General features: G+C 43.2%; 1 protein-coding gene across 4 annotated transcripts in view; it reads right to left on the reverse strand.

The window, feature by feature from the left end:
- Positions 1-14438, reverse strand: part of ttc3 (tetratricopeptide repeat domain 3) — a 102679-nt gene that overhangs the window by 33979 nt on the left and 54262 nt on the right. For 2 of the 4 annotated variants that reach the window (XM_086007187.1, XM_086007191.1), the window contains 7 exons: positions 12684-12776; positions 10064-10210; positions 7142-7206; positions 6040-6176; positions 3734-4045; positions 3089-3340; positions 2075-2121 (listed from right to left, as the gene is read on the reverse strand). In XM_086007187.1, coding sequence (XP_085863313.1) covers positions 2075-2121; positions 3089-3340; positions 3734-4045; positions 6040-6176; positions 7142-7206; positions 10064-10210; positions 12684-12776 — 1053 coding nt within the window. The remainder of the gene's footprint in view (positions 1-2074; positions 2122-3088; positions 3341-3733; positions 4046-6039; positions 6177-7141; positions 7207-10063; positions 10211-12683; positions 12777-14438) is intronic. The other 2 variants (XM_086007189.1, XM_086007188.1) reach the window with 1 other exon arrangement.

Genomic DNA, 14438 nt, shown 5'->3' on the forward strand with positions numbered 1-14438 from the left:
TGCCAACATCTCCCAGTTCGCGGTACATTGCTGCATCCGCAAAGTGAACAATGCCCTTTTCAGAAGGAGACGTCAGTACATCTCCTTCCCCATGACCCTGGACAAGCAGCAAGAGCGTGCAATGGGATTTGGAAGAATAGCGGGCTTCCCCATGGTCCAGGGCGTAGAACTGATGAACCAGCAATGGTCAGGCCTTGCTTCAGGGCTGCAGTGGGCAGGGCATGGCAGCCAAACAAGTCGACCCTCCCCCTTTAAGAGCTGACCGGCGCCAGCGTGTCTGCCTTCATTCAGAAACTCGCCGCACCTGCGCTGCGCCCGCCCTCGGTGTTAGCGCCTCGGCTCGCCGGCTTAGCACCTTATGATAGTCGTGCATCGCCTGCTTTAGTGCAGCAGCAACCTCTTGGGGCGATGCAACTCAATTTCGGCAAAGGTGGCGCTAAGTTGCGCCGGGCGCTAAATTTAACGAACGCCCGGCTGTAGCGCCACTGAATTTCTAGGCCCATGTTTCTTGTATGTTTTGCTGATTTAAAAGCTAATTATTCCCGAGCACTAACAGAACTTTTTCCCCCATCTTAAAAATTTAAGTTTAGGCGTGATCTCGTCCTCAGCAATAACTACAAGTCCTCGCAATACACTCTTGACTGGAGTTTTTGTTGCATTATTGCAATTCCATCATCCTTAACGATTACATGGTCCCAGATGACAGGGGGAGTTAGCAGCAGGATCTAGAGAGGTTTTCCCTACACATTATGTATCTGCTCATAGTGGAATGATGAGGAGTTTATAATATGGGTTCTAACCCATACTGCACCACAGAATGAATGGACAGTGTTCAGCCCCTCTTGCTGGATGTGAAAGATGTCATACTACCATTTTACTCAGCTACTTCGCGGTTTTCCAGTGGTATTTCACAGTACAAAGGCATATACAAGACTGGAAAAAAATCATTGTGGTCCACCTGGCCAGTCTCAATATCTAGGAAATATCACATCCAATGATAATTCTCATACCACGCTAGGATATCTTTCTCCAGTACTTATCCAATTAGCGGTTCAACCCAAAACGTCAACTCAAATTTCTCTCCACGGATGTTGCCTGACCTGCTGAGTTTTTCCAGCATTTTCTGTTGTTATTGCTGATACACCACCTTGCTTGGCATACATTCCTCTACCACTGTGTAAAGTAATTAAATCTAAATGGTTTTTTTTACCCTCCCTCTTCTAAGTTTAAGCAAAAGAATTCTTGGAGAATCTGTGGCTGTGTTAAACATATTGATGTTTATCTCATCTATGCCTTTTAGGACTTAACACGGCCTTGACTCCGTGATATTACTCTCCTCAGTCAGAAGGGCGAGAGTTCAAACCTCACTCCAGAGAATGAAGTAGATAATCTAGGCTGACATTTCAGTGCAGTACTGAGGGAGTGCTGCATTGTTAGTGATGCCACTCTTTGGATGAAACATTAAACTGAGGCCCCATCTATCCTCTCCGCTGGATGTAGAAGATCCCATGGCACTATTTGAAGAGGAGTTCTCCTGGTCCCCTGGATCAACATATATCCCTCAATCAACACTAACAAGATTATCTGGTCATTATTTTATTGCTGTTTGTGGGTTCTTGCTGTGTGCAAATTGGCTGCAGTGTTTCCCTAGAATACAACAGTGAGCACATTTTAAATGTACTTTAAATGTACTTAATTAGCTATGCAACACCTTTGGACGTCCTGAAGTCATGTTTTTAAAAATACTTCTGTGATTACCCCTCAGTCTTCTCTACCCAGTGTAAACATTCCAGCTTATTTAAACCTCTCCTCGTAACTTGGGTGCCTCAATTTAGTCACCCTTCACTGCACTCTTTCCAATGCCTGGATGTCTTTCTCATAATAAGCTGACCACAATTATACACATTACTCCAGGTAGGGCCAGACCAGAATATTTGATAAGCAGTATATCTCTCCAGTAATAAACTGCAGTAATCAGAGAAGTGACTATTATATCAACTATTACAATCTTGGATTTTTCACTTGGAAATCAATCTTAAATGAAATGTTTGCACAGAATGCAAGCACAACTTACAGATAATTCTTCATTTTCCTGTTTCTTTAGCACAGTACAAGGAGCATCTACAGAAGAAAGGATAATGTTTTAAAAGAATTCATCTAGAATGAATCAAAGTAGTAACATGATCGAAACCAAAAGTAGAAGCTAAAACATTGAGTAGCAACTAACTAGCGAATAAGAAAAAATGTAAATTATACAAATTCTTTGACAAAGCAATGTACATCTATACATTAGAGGCAAGAGCAAAATACTGCAGATGCTGGAAATCCAAAATAAAAACAGAAAATGCTGGAAATACTCAGGTCAGGCAGCATCTGTGGAGAGAGAGAGAGAGAGAGAGAGAGGGGGAGGGAGAGAGAGAGGGAGAGAGAGAAAGAACGTTTCAGGTCGGTGACCTTTTGTCAGAACCCAGTTCTGACGATTCCACCAGTTCTGATGAAAGGTCATTGACCTGAAACGTCGACTCTGTTTCTCTCTCCACAGATGCTGCCTGACCCGGAGTGTTTCCAGGATTCAAATTAGTAAAAGGGTAAATTTAAGGCTGATATGAGGAAGTTCTTCACACAGATTGATCAACATATTGAATGGGCTCCTGGATAGAGTAGTGGAGGCAATAACCCAGGAATCATTTAAAGAAACAACTAGATGGTGCAATAGGGAAATGCAATGTCATTCTGGATGGATGAACTAAGATGGCTTTCTTCATCTGTAATTATCTTGAGTGAATAGCATTACATTTCCAACACCTACCTTGCACTCTTCCACTTTTGCCATTGTAACAGTTTTTTGGGCAGTGCGATGAAGGAAAGGAGTCAAAAAAGGTACTTAACTCTTCGGCCGCTCCAAACGTAAAATATAATGCCGCTACATCCAAACTAATTTCTGAAACAGTAATTTTTACATATTCACCCTTTCACCATTGTTATCAATCTTCAGATTGAAAATTGAGTATCGACTAATTTGAATAGTCAGGAGTAGTTAACACTTTTGCTAGCTGCTTAAGCACATACCCATTACTTAAATACATACCCATTGCATTAAAATATTCATCTAAAGGATTCTGCAGGGAAGGGAATCGTTCTCTCTTCTCTTCCAACAGCCATATAAAACTGCGGGTTTTGGTAGGCGATTCCTGTTTTAATTGTTCTACAATTTCTTTAGCGCTATCAGGCAGTGGTAGGTCAATCTCAGATGCATCCAGTAGCTCTAGTAGGGAGTTCAAGTCCAACTGCTCTATGCAGTTTGAGTAACGAGACAAGAACAATTCTGCTGCTTCACAGCCTGCGAATAATTAAGGAAACATTACTTCGGAATCAACAGTAATAAACTATATAAATGATTATCTGTATATTAAATAACCACATTACCTTTCTTAAACTTTGCTCTCTCGCCCCTGAATATCTTGACGGAAGAGTTTTATTTAAAACATTTAATTCCAAAAGATGAAATGGAAACACTCACTTAAGTTCTGTGAACTTTGATTGCAAACATCACATTCAACTTGAACACAAGTTCACCTTTACTCTGTTTTAACATTCAATAGACCTTTCTGCACTCATTTACAGTTCTCCTGCTAGTCCCTCATTTTCTTCATCACTCTGATGTGAATTCCACGGGCATTTTTCCAGTTTCATAGAATATAGCATCACAGGTTTGCATGCATTGTAACATTACCTGCATCATTTAACCAATTGATCCAATCTAACAGCTTGTTGTCAACTTCTTGGCACTTGGTAAGGGTGTAGAGGAATGCCCTGGTCTTTATTCTGTTATTCTTCTGCACAATGAGGTCAAGAAGTTGGCCCATAACCTGGCATGGCTTGGAGGCACCCGTGGAAAGCAGATCATAGTCCCCTTCACTTAGAACATGGAATGACAGCAACTCTTGAAGTAGGTTTGAAACATTCTGCACGCCAGCTTTTAATTGCTCCTTGTTCTCAGTTATCAGCTGCAACATCCGATCACCAAGAGGATTCCAGGAATGACCTGTGTATAAAAGGAGGCCAAGGTATAAAATGAAGCATGCAATATTGTACTTGAAATCTGTTCAACCTCATCAGGAATACTGCACAGGAAACTTTCGATTTACCGGCACCTAAATAACCGGAAATCTCGGTTAACCGGCAAAATTCAGGAGTAGGTTCAGGTAAGTTTTACTTCATATTACTTGCCTTCCTCGATCTGTTGCTGTGCAATTGGGTGTGGCTGCAGCTGTTGCTAAGCTACAGAGACACTTGGAACTTGTGGCCATTGTTCTGCACCTGCTGCTAAGCAACAGGGCTTGTTGCTTTATACGGCGCTCTCAGCTCTCCGTATCTTTTACTATAGCTCTCGGTTATCCGGAATTTTTGGTGAACTGGCACCACGTCGGTCCCGTCAGTGCCGGATAAAAAAAAGTTTCCTGTATATGCACTATATACTGGACCACATTACAGCAAAATCAAACAATTCCAAAGCATCAAAATATACTACTCACTTTTTGCATAACTTCTCATCTATCACAGTACCATCACAACCAGCCATAATTAACTTAAATTAGACATGCAAGTAACCAAGGGGCACAACCCCTTTCCTACCTTCACTAACATGTATATAGTTCACCTCATTTAATTTTTCCCCACCTCACCGCAGTTTTGTTTAAGGGGAGGGCTGACTATGCTGCAGAATACATTTCATTTCAGATACCATGGGGGGATGGAAAAAGCGCACCATTTTGATTCAGGCCCAAAAGGGTGCCCCTGCCCAAGGCCTGACCCTTTTGATCAGGCCTATTAAGGAAAACTTCCACCCCTCTGAATTACAGCAGCGAACAATCTGGGGATGGGGGGTGGGGGGGTTGAGAGGAGTTTGCAGCTGAAAACAACTTCAACAAATAAAGCCTTGTAGAGAGCCAGTCTGGAGCACTGCATTCAGTTTTGGGCTCCGCACCTCAGGAAGGGTATATTGGCCGTAGAGGGGGTGCTGCGCAGATTCACCAGAATGATACTGGGTGTAGAGGGACAACTTATGATAGGTTGCATAAGCCTGGCTTGTATTCTCTTGAGTATAGAAGATTAAAGGGTGAACTGATCGAGGTGTTTAAAATGTTCAAAGGATTTTAGGGTAGATACGGAGAATCTATTTACTCTGATGGGGGAACCAAGAATGAGGAGGACATAATCTTAAAATTAGCGCTAGGCCATTCAAGAGGGAAGTCAGGAAGCCACAAAGGGTTGTAGAAATTTGGAATTCTCTCCTCCAAAAGGCTGTGGATACTGGGACAATTGGAGCTTTCAAGACAGAGATCGCTAGATTTTTATTAGGTAAGGGTATCAAGGGATACAGAGCCAAGGCAGGTAAATAGGGATTACGGTACAGATCAGCGATGATCTAATTGAATGGTGGGGCAGGCTCAAGGGGCTGAATGGCCCACTCCTGTGCCTAAAGCCTAGCCAAACCAGATTTGACCTAATTAAGATTGAGATCCCAGATGGGGTATACAATACAATCAAGAGAGAGCATTGTGCCCATAAGTAATTAAGCTTGAAAGTTGACATAAAAAAATCCATCTAAGTTTTTAGAACTAAAGAATGTTGCAACACAGAAACAGGCCATTGGCCCGTCAAGTGTGTGCTCGTGTTTTTCTTCATCCACGGCAACTAATGGGATTCCATTCACCCGCTCACTCCCCATACATTTTAATATTCCTTTTCAAACATCTGTAACAATTCCCAATAAAAAAAATTATGGATTCTACTTCAGTAATAGTTTGTGGCAAAAGAATTCCACATTGTAACCACGCTATGCAAAGTTTATTTTTCTAACCTCTCCTTTAATTCTTTTCTGTGACAATCTTACATTTGTGCCATCACATTACTGTCTCGCCAACTAGAGGATCTTATCATAACCTGGCTTCATTTAAAAACATTAATGGGCATGCTAAGTCCGAGATCATCAGGTGAAACAACCACTTTGAAACAGGCATTTTCTTTTCTTTTTACCCGTTTTAGAATTGGTTTCATCAATTTTCTTTTCACCCTTTTCTTTTATCTGTTTTTCAGCATTGTTCCTTGATGCTTCTTTTCTCAACTGTTTTCTGGTTTGCTTACGGTCTTCTTTAATCTTCAACTTCAAAGCACTATTAGGAGAAAAAGTACTCACAGTCACTTGCAGCAGCGACAAAGAGATAAAGGCCATGGCAGAAAGGGAGAAAAACAGCAAGCAATTGCTATCTGGAGATGACCGCAGCAAAGAGGAAGAGGCCAGAAAATAGGAATTCAAGAGCAACAATGAGTATAAGTGCTAACCTAGATAAGGGGAAGACAGACACAGGGTGCATTGTAATACCGACAGCAACAGAGACCACACTGTGTTTGTGAGACCACCTCCTTAAAAGGAGAACTAGGTGAAAGATTGGATAACAGAAGATTTAACTTCGGAAGTGCCAGAAACAAAGTGCTGGAAAGTAGTTGCAATTTAAATATTTAGGATTATGTATATACGTATATTTACATTTGTGTTAAACGTAAGAACTATTAAGACAGACAGCTAAAATGAAACATTGTGTCACTGGTTTAGATGGGATTTGACCAATATTCAAAATCAATCACAGTTATACTACAATTTGCACAATGGAAAGCCATTTCAGCTCAACACGATGCAAACTAGTGTAACTCAGGTGTGGTTGCTCAAAATTGAATTTAGGCAAGCAGCACAAAGTCATCTTCAGAAATAAAATGTAATCAGCAACAATGAGTATAAGTGCTAACCTAGTTAAGGGGAAGACGGAGACATAGGGCGCATTGTAATACTGACAGCAGAGACCGCACTGTTTATAAACTATCGGCACTCTTTTTTAATGTTAGCAAGTTGACAGAGATGGTCAACTTTTTAAACATTAACCAGTACTTCAATGCCAGTGAGTGGAGTTCAGAGGCTTTCTGCTTAAATGCATGCATAGGGCTGCTTCTTCCCCGCCTCTGGCCAGAGGTAAACAGAAAGGCAGCATAACCCGCGTCTGTCTGCTTCAATCTCAAACTGGTATCTGTGGTAGAAGCCTTAAAAACACGTGCATACTTGTGACAGATACAAAAAAAACTTTACCTTGAACATTTCTGTTTCACAACTGTTTTTGAAGGGTCTTTGCTTTTTACTATTTTAGCCTCAAACTGAAAAACAACACAATGCACATTTAGCAAGGATAAAGATATAAATTATCTAATGAAAGGCCAGCGACCTGAAACATTAACTCGGTTTCTCTCTTCACAGATGCTGCCTGACCTGCTGAGCGTTTCCAGCATTTTCTGTTCTTAATTTCAGATTTCCAGCATCCGCAGTATTTTGCTTTTATATAAATTATTTACTGTGTCAAATCAAGGACTGTCCGATCCTTTGTATCAAAGTGAATCAAAGGTCATGGACCATTAACAAAGCAATTCTCTGACCCTTACCTGCTATGTTAAAATCGCTAGGTAGGTTGCAGCATTCTATTTCAAAATGCATTAAAAAATACCATAGTCAGATGATTTCTTTGCAAAATCTGCTTTGCAAGCATCCACAGGTACCAGCAGTACCAGTTACACATGCAGGTGGTACTGTATGTAAGAAGTCACACAACACCAGGTTATAGTCCAACTTTACTACAAGCCCACTGACTCCCACAGCTACCTGGACTACACTTCCTCCCACCCCGCTTCCTGTAAGGACTCTATTCCATTCTCCCAGTTTCTCCGCCTCCGCCGTATCTGCTCCGACGAGGCCACCTTCCACACCAGTGCTTCAGACATGTCTTCCTTTTTCCGCAACCGAGGATTCCCCTCTACCGTGGTTGACACTGCCCTCGACCGTGTCAGTTCTATCTCCCGCACCTCTGCCCTCACCCCTGCCCCTCCCTCCCGGAACCACGATAGGGTTCCCCTTGTCCTCACCTTTCACCCCACCAGCCTCCACATTCAACGGATCATCCTCCGGCATTTCCGCTACCTCCAAAGTGATCCCACCACCAAACGTATCTTCCCCTCCCCTCCCCTTTCAGCATTCCGCAGGGACCGCTCTCTCCGAGACACCCTAGTCCACTCCTCTATCACCCCAAACAGCCCTTCCCCTTCGCCTGGCACCTTCCCGTGCAAGCGGAGGAGATGTAACACCTGCCCCTATACCTCCCCCCTCCCCACTGTCCAGGGCCCCAAACACCCCTTCCAGGTGAAACAGCGATTTACTTGTACTTCTCGCAATCTAGTATACTGTATTCGCTGCTCACGATGCGGTCTCCTCTACATTGGGGAGACCAAACGCAGATTGGGTGACCGATTTGCGGAACACCTCCGTTCAGTCCGTAAGGGTGACCCCGAGCTTCCGGTCGCCTGTCATTTCAATTCACCGCTCCATTCCCACTCGGACCTCACCGTCCTTGGCCTCTTGTACTGTTCCACGGAAGCTCAACGTAAACTCGAGGAACAGCACCTCATCTTCCGATTAGGCACTCTGCAGCCTTCCGGTCTCAATATCGAGTTCAACAATTTCAGATCATAACCTCGGCCCCTATTTCATTTTTACTTATATTTTTCCACTCCTTTCCTCCCCCCCCCTCTCCTTTTGTTTCTCTCTCACACCTGGCAGCTATCTTTTGCCCTGCCAGTACACTTTACACCTAATCCCAGCATATTACCATCTCGTCTAGCTTCTAATCTCTTTTACTTCTTTTGGGTCTTTTATTCTTTTGTCCGATCGCAGCCCTGCCTTCGATCTAGTTCCTTTTCTCTCCAGTTTTGAAGAAGGGTCAAACCCGAAACGTCAACTCAAATTTCTCTCCACGGATGTTGCCTGACCTGCTGAGTTTTTCCAGCATTTTCTGTTGTTATTATAGTCCAACTTTATTTGAAATCACAAGCTTTCGGAGCGCTGCTCCTTCGTCAGGTGAAGTGGAGAAATGCCTAAAGACACAGCTTATATAGTCAGAGAATCATGTCAGATGTTTGCAGGTAATGTTTCCAACTGCCATTTATCACAGTTGGGTAAGTTGAGGGGACTGAAGGCCGACAAATCCCCGGGGCCTGATAAACTACATCCTAGGGTACTTAAGGAGGTGGCCCTGGAGATAGCAGATGCTCTAAGGATCATCTTCCGGAACTCCATTGACTCGGGAACAGTACCCGTGGATTGGAGGGTAGCTAATGTTACCCCAATATTTAAAAAGGGGGGTAGAGAGAAAGCAGGGAATTATAGACCAGTAAGCCTTACATCGGTTGTGGGCAAAATGCTAGAGTCCATTATTAAGGATAAAATAGCGGAGCACTTGACAAATGGGGAAAGGATCGGACAGAGTCAACATGGATTTACAAAGGGTAAATCGTGTTTGACTAATCTGCTGGAATTTTTTGAGGAAGTAACTGGTAAAATAGATGGGGGAGAGCCAGTGGATGTGGTGTACCTTGACTTCCAGAAAGCCTTCGATAAGGTTCCACACAAAAGATTGTCATGCAAAATTAAGGCTCATGGGATTGGGGGCAAAGTATTAACGTGGATAGAGAACTGGCTGGCGGATAGAAAACAGAGAGTTGGAATAAACGGCTCGTTTTCAGAGTGGCAGGCAGTGACCAGCGGGGTGCCGCAAGGATCTGTCCTGGGACCCCAGCTGTTCACAATATATATAAATGATCTGGATCAGGGAATTGGATGCAATATTTCCAAATTCGCTGACGACACTAAACTAGGAGGAGGGGTGGGCTCTGATGAGGATGTCAGGAGGCTACAGTGCGATTTGGACAGGTTGGGGGAATGGGCGGATACGTGGCAGATGCACTATAATGTGGATAAATGCGAGGTTATCCACTTTGGGGGTAAAAACAGGAGGGTAGATTATTATCTAAATGGCAATAGATTGGGAGATGGGGAAGTGCAGAGGGACCTGGGTGTTCTTGTGCACCAGTCACTGAAGGAGAGCATGCAGGTGCAACAGGCGATTAAGAAGGCAAATGGTATGTTGGCCTTCATATCAAGGGGGTTCGAGTATAGGAATAGGGATACCTTACTACAGCTGTACAAGGTGCTGGTGAGACCGCATCTGGAGTATTGTGTACAGTTTTGGTCGCCCCATCTGCGGAAGGATGTTCTTGCCATGGAAAGAGTGCAACGGCGATTCACCAGGCTGATACCTGGAATGGCGGGAATGACCTACGAAGAGAGATTAAATAGTTTGGGCTTGTACTCACTGGAGTTTAGAAGATTGAGAGGGGATCTCATCGAAACATATAAAATTATGGCAGGCCTGGACAGGCTGAATTCAGAGAGAATGTTTCCAATGGCCAGGGAGCACAGAACCAGGGGCCACAGTCTAAAAATAGCGGGCAAATCATTTAAAACAGAGATGAGGAAGAATTTCTTCACTCAAAGAGTGGTGAGCCTGTGGAATTCCCTGCCACAGAGGGCTGTGAAGGCTAATTCAATAAATATTTTCAAGAGAGAATTGGATATATTTCTGAAGGCTAAGGGGATTAAGGGTTACGGAGAAAAGGCGGGGACGGGGTACTGAACTGGTAAGATCAGCTATGATCTCAGACGAGGATCAGCCATGATCTCATTGAATGGCGGAGCAGGCTCGAAGGGCCGAATGGCCTACTCCTGTTCCTATCTCTATGTTACACCTCGGCAGAGAGATAATCACAGCAATCAAAAGGTGTGAATGGTGTGAATTCACACCTTTGATTGCTGTGATTATCTCTGCCGAGGTGTGATAAATGGCAGTTGGAAACATTACCTGTAAACATCTGACATGATTCTCTGACTATATAAGCTGTGTCTTTATGCATTTCTCCACTTCACCTGACGAAGGAGCAGCGCTCTGAAAGCTTGTGACTTCAAATAAAGCTGTTGGACTATAACCTGGTGTTGTGTGACTTCTTACATTTGTCCACCCCAGTCCAACACCGGCATCTCCACACGGTGGTACTGTAGATCAGGGAGTCCAATGTAATTAGGTGTTCTGCCTGGTCTTTGTTCGTGACCTAATGTTACTTGACAGAAACCCTAGCACTACATCTAATCCAAACTTGAACTAAACAAGACCAGTGGGTGTCGGGGGAAAAAAACTAAGCAGCTACCAAACCTATCGGCAACTATAAATTTTCTGGCCATGTTTGGGGGGGGGGGGGGGGGGGAAGGAGATGAAAAGATATATTATGAAGCCTCATTCCTCCTAAAACTCAGTTATCCAGCCCCCTCCCCCCAATTTGATCTTCCCTCAGCACCTTCATGATGACCCTATCTGACCTGCTCATTGGCTAGCCCAGATCAGCTCACCCTTCTTTTTCCCTGGCTGCCTCCAATATTCCAACTGCTGCTTACCCCATTATTTGCTTGGGTCTGTACAACCTCGCACCTACCTGCACCTTCATAGAGATAGCTGTCCTTCAAAGATAACCTCCTTGAAGGCTGGCCAAACTAACAACTGGTATCCTGGCATCGCAATCCACCCACCTATAGATGAGCATATTCTCTCGAGTATGCAGCGAAACGTTGGGTTGGAAGACCTCCTGCTGACCATTTCTGGGGTGGCCGGGATAACATCAGCCTGCTGCATACATCCCAAGAAACTATGCCAGGCTCCCTGTTTCTCCAACCTCCCCATTTCCCCTCCACTTTGCGAAGACTGATCATCAGGCAGCTATTACAATGTCAGCCCTTGCCGCACCCCCCCAAGAAAGTTTACTAACCCTGTTTAACCCCCAGCCCCCACTGAAGGAGTTTGAGGTTTCATGCTAGAACGCCACCCCCCACACCCAAAGAGTGTGTGTTCCCGGGAGATTTGGTTGCTTATTTGTTTCCAGCCTTACTGGTCTTGTTCTGTTGCGGGAAGAGAGTGTTTGCCACCATCCCCTCGCCCAGTGCGGAGCTCACTTGCCAGTGTAATTTCCCGGAGATAATTTCCCTCCTTTTGCTCCTGCACATATCCCCTTTGCTTTCCCGCTCCCTATTCCCTCCCTCTCCACTGCCCGTCTCGGTCCTCCCTCCTCCAGCTGCTATTATTCGCCCATACCCGTTTGACTTAAATAATGCACTCGGGTCTTTATTTCCCACGAGTAACGCCACGGGAGCTCAATATGACACTTTTGAAACGCAATGACTGTGAAGAAAAGTAATTTTTTTTGGCCAGAAGTGGTGCCAACAATGGCTCCACATATAGTAAAACGTTAGAGGTACGATCATGCTCAGTTACAAAGGAGTCGGGCATTATTCATAGAAGAGTACTGCAGGGTAATGATCACATTCAACAACTTCCTAAAAAGGTGTTGATGTCTGAAAGATTTCTCAGCAGGGACTGTCATTGAAGAGGCAAAAAAGTGGGCCATTCACTGGTTACAACTTTCCAAAAGTGGAAAGACCAAAACAAAACAATAAAAAAAAGACAAAGGACAAAAAAAGACTAAAAATATTAAAAATTTATGGCAACATCTTCAGAAGTGGCAAAAAACCCTACGGCATCCTATTAAATGTTTCAGATGCTGGCTGACCCCATTCCGAGTCCCCCCGCAGTTCCCATTATGCCAAATTACACTATGTTCCAAGACATTCTATCAACATATTTTCTAGTTTTGGTGCGGCAATTGCACTGAAAATCAAAATGAAGTCATCATTTCAAAATTCTTACCTCACATTTCACAAGACCTTTTGAATTAAAGATGACGATTCTTGAAATTTTCCCTTCACAATCGGGAGTGAAGCATGGACTTCTGAGAAAATCCTTCAAAATAAAAAAACAAACTGCACTGATTAGGTTTAAAAATAAAATTAAAAAAAATTCTGATCAGTGTTATGCTCAAAAGATATAACTATTGCAATATTAACTGTAGTCTATTAGGCTGAATTCCTAAAGCACATTTCAAAATTGTACCAAGTGATCAACAATTTGCATTTATATAGTACTTTAACAGTCAAACTTCCTAAAATAACTAACTTTTCAATAATTAACTATGTAACTGAAACACTGCCGACTACATTAATATATTTATAATAATAGCAAAATACTGCGGATGCTGGAAATCTGAAATAACAGAAAATGCTGGAAATACTCAGCAGGTCAGGCAGCATCCGTGGAGAGAGAAACAGAGTTAACGTTTCAGGTCTGGGACCCTTCATCAGAACTGGAAAAAGCTGGAGATGTAACAGATATTAAGCAGGTGCAGAGACATTATTACATTGTTCCAATGAAGCTCAACGTAAGCTCGAGGAACAGCACCTCATCCTTCGATTGGGCACTTTACAACCTTCCGGACTCAATATCGAGTTCAACAATTTCAGATAATTATCCCTGCCCCCATTTTTCATGCAGTATGATTTTGGCATTCCCATTTGCAACATTTTCACAGTATGTTCTTTCAATTCCTTCCTCTCCTCCTAACACCACCCCCCGTCTCTGTACCTGCTTAGTATCTGTTACATTTCCAGCTTTTTCCAGTTCTGATGAAGGGTCCCAGACCTGAAACGTTAACTCTTGTTTCTCTCTCCACAGATGCTGCCTGGCCTGCTGAGTATTTCCAGCATTTTCTGTTGTTACATTAATATATTTCCCGTATGTAGTGATTTTCACACAATCGGCTCTCCGATACTCTGCAAATAAATATCGTCTGGATTTTAAAATCCATTGATGATTCTCTTTGAAAAGCGATTAAGGTTACGTTGGGTTGGAAGACGGAGCGTGGGGACAGACTACGAAGTGAGATTCCCTAAAGATCGGAATTGGGACCATCACCGACTCTAAATTTACATCAATGACTGGGACTCAAACTCAGTGTGAATTGGTCAAACATGTAGATGACACCAAACTAGGAGGGGCAGTGGAATCGGAGAAGGCAGCTCAGAAATTGGACAAGATATATACGTGGGTAGAACAATGGCAGATGAAATTTAAATGTACAACTATAAAGCACTGCACACAGGAAGGAAAAATGGGCAACATACATACTCCCAAGAATGGTGTTGAAGCTGTTAAGGACAATGTTGAAAAAGTCCTAGAAGTCTTAATGGCTTTGACACCCAACATGTCTAACCAATGTAATGCAGCAATCAACAAAGCCAATAGAATGTTGAACTACATAGCTAAAACAGTAGAGTAGATAATTAGAGAAAGTTATGGTCAAGCTACATTGTGCTCTGGTCAGACTAGATCTTGGGACGGACTTTCAATTTGCAACCCCGGTGTAAAACAGTTCTAGTTACCGAGATACAAGGGAGACATTCAAGCACTGGAAGCAGTGCAGGGAAAAGCCCAAGGAGCTGATCCCTCGGGTTAGAATCTGTAACGAGAAAAGACTGAAGAATCTGGGGCTTTCAGCCTTGAAAGAGGTGATCTTGGAGGTATACAAGATAGTAAATAGAATGGAAAAATTAAATCCCAAAAATTCAA

This window comes from Somniosus microcephalus, chromosome 14 (genome assembly GCF_052327205.1).
Source record: "Somniosus microcephalus isolate GS21.2 chromosome 14, FLI_Smic_1.0, whole genome shotgun sequence".
Classification (NCBI taxonomy): Eukaryota; Metazoa; Chordata; class Chondrichthyes; order Squaliformes; family Somniosidae; genus Somniosus; species Somniosus microcephalus.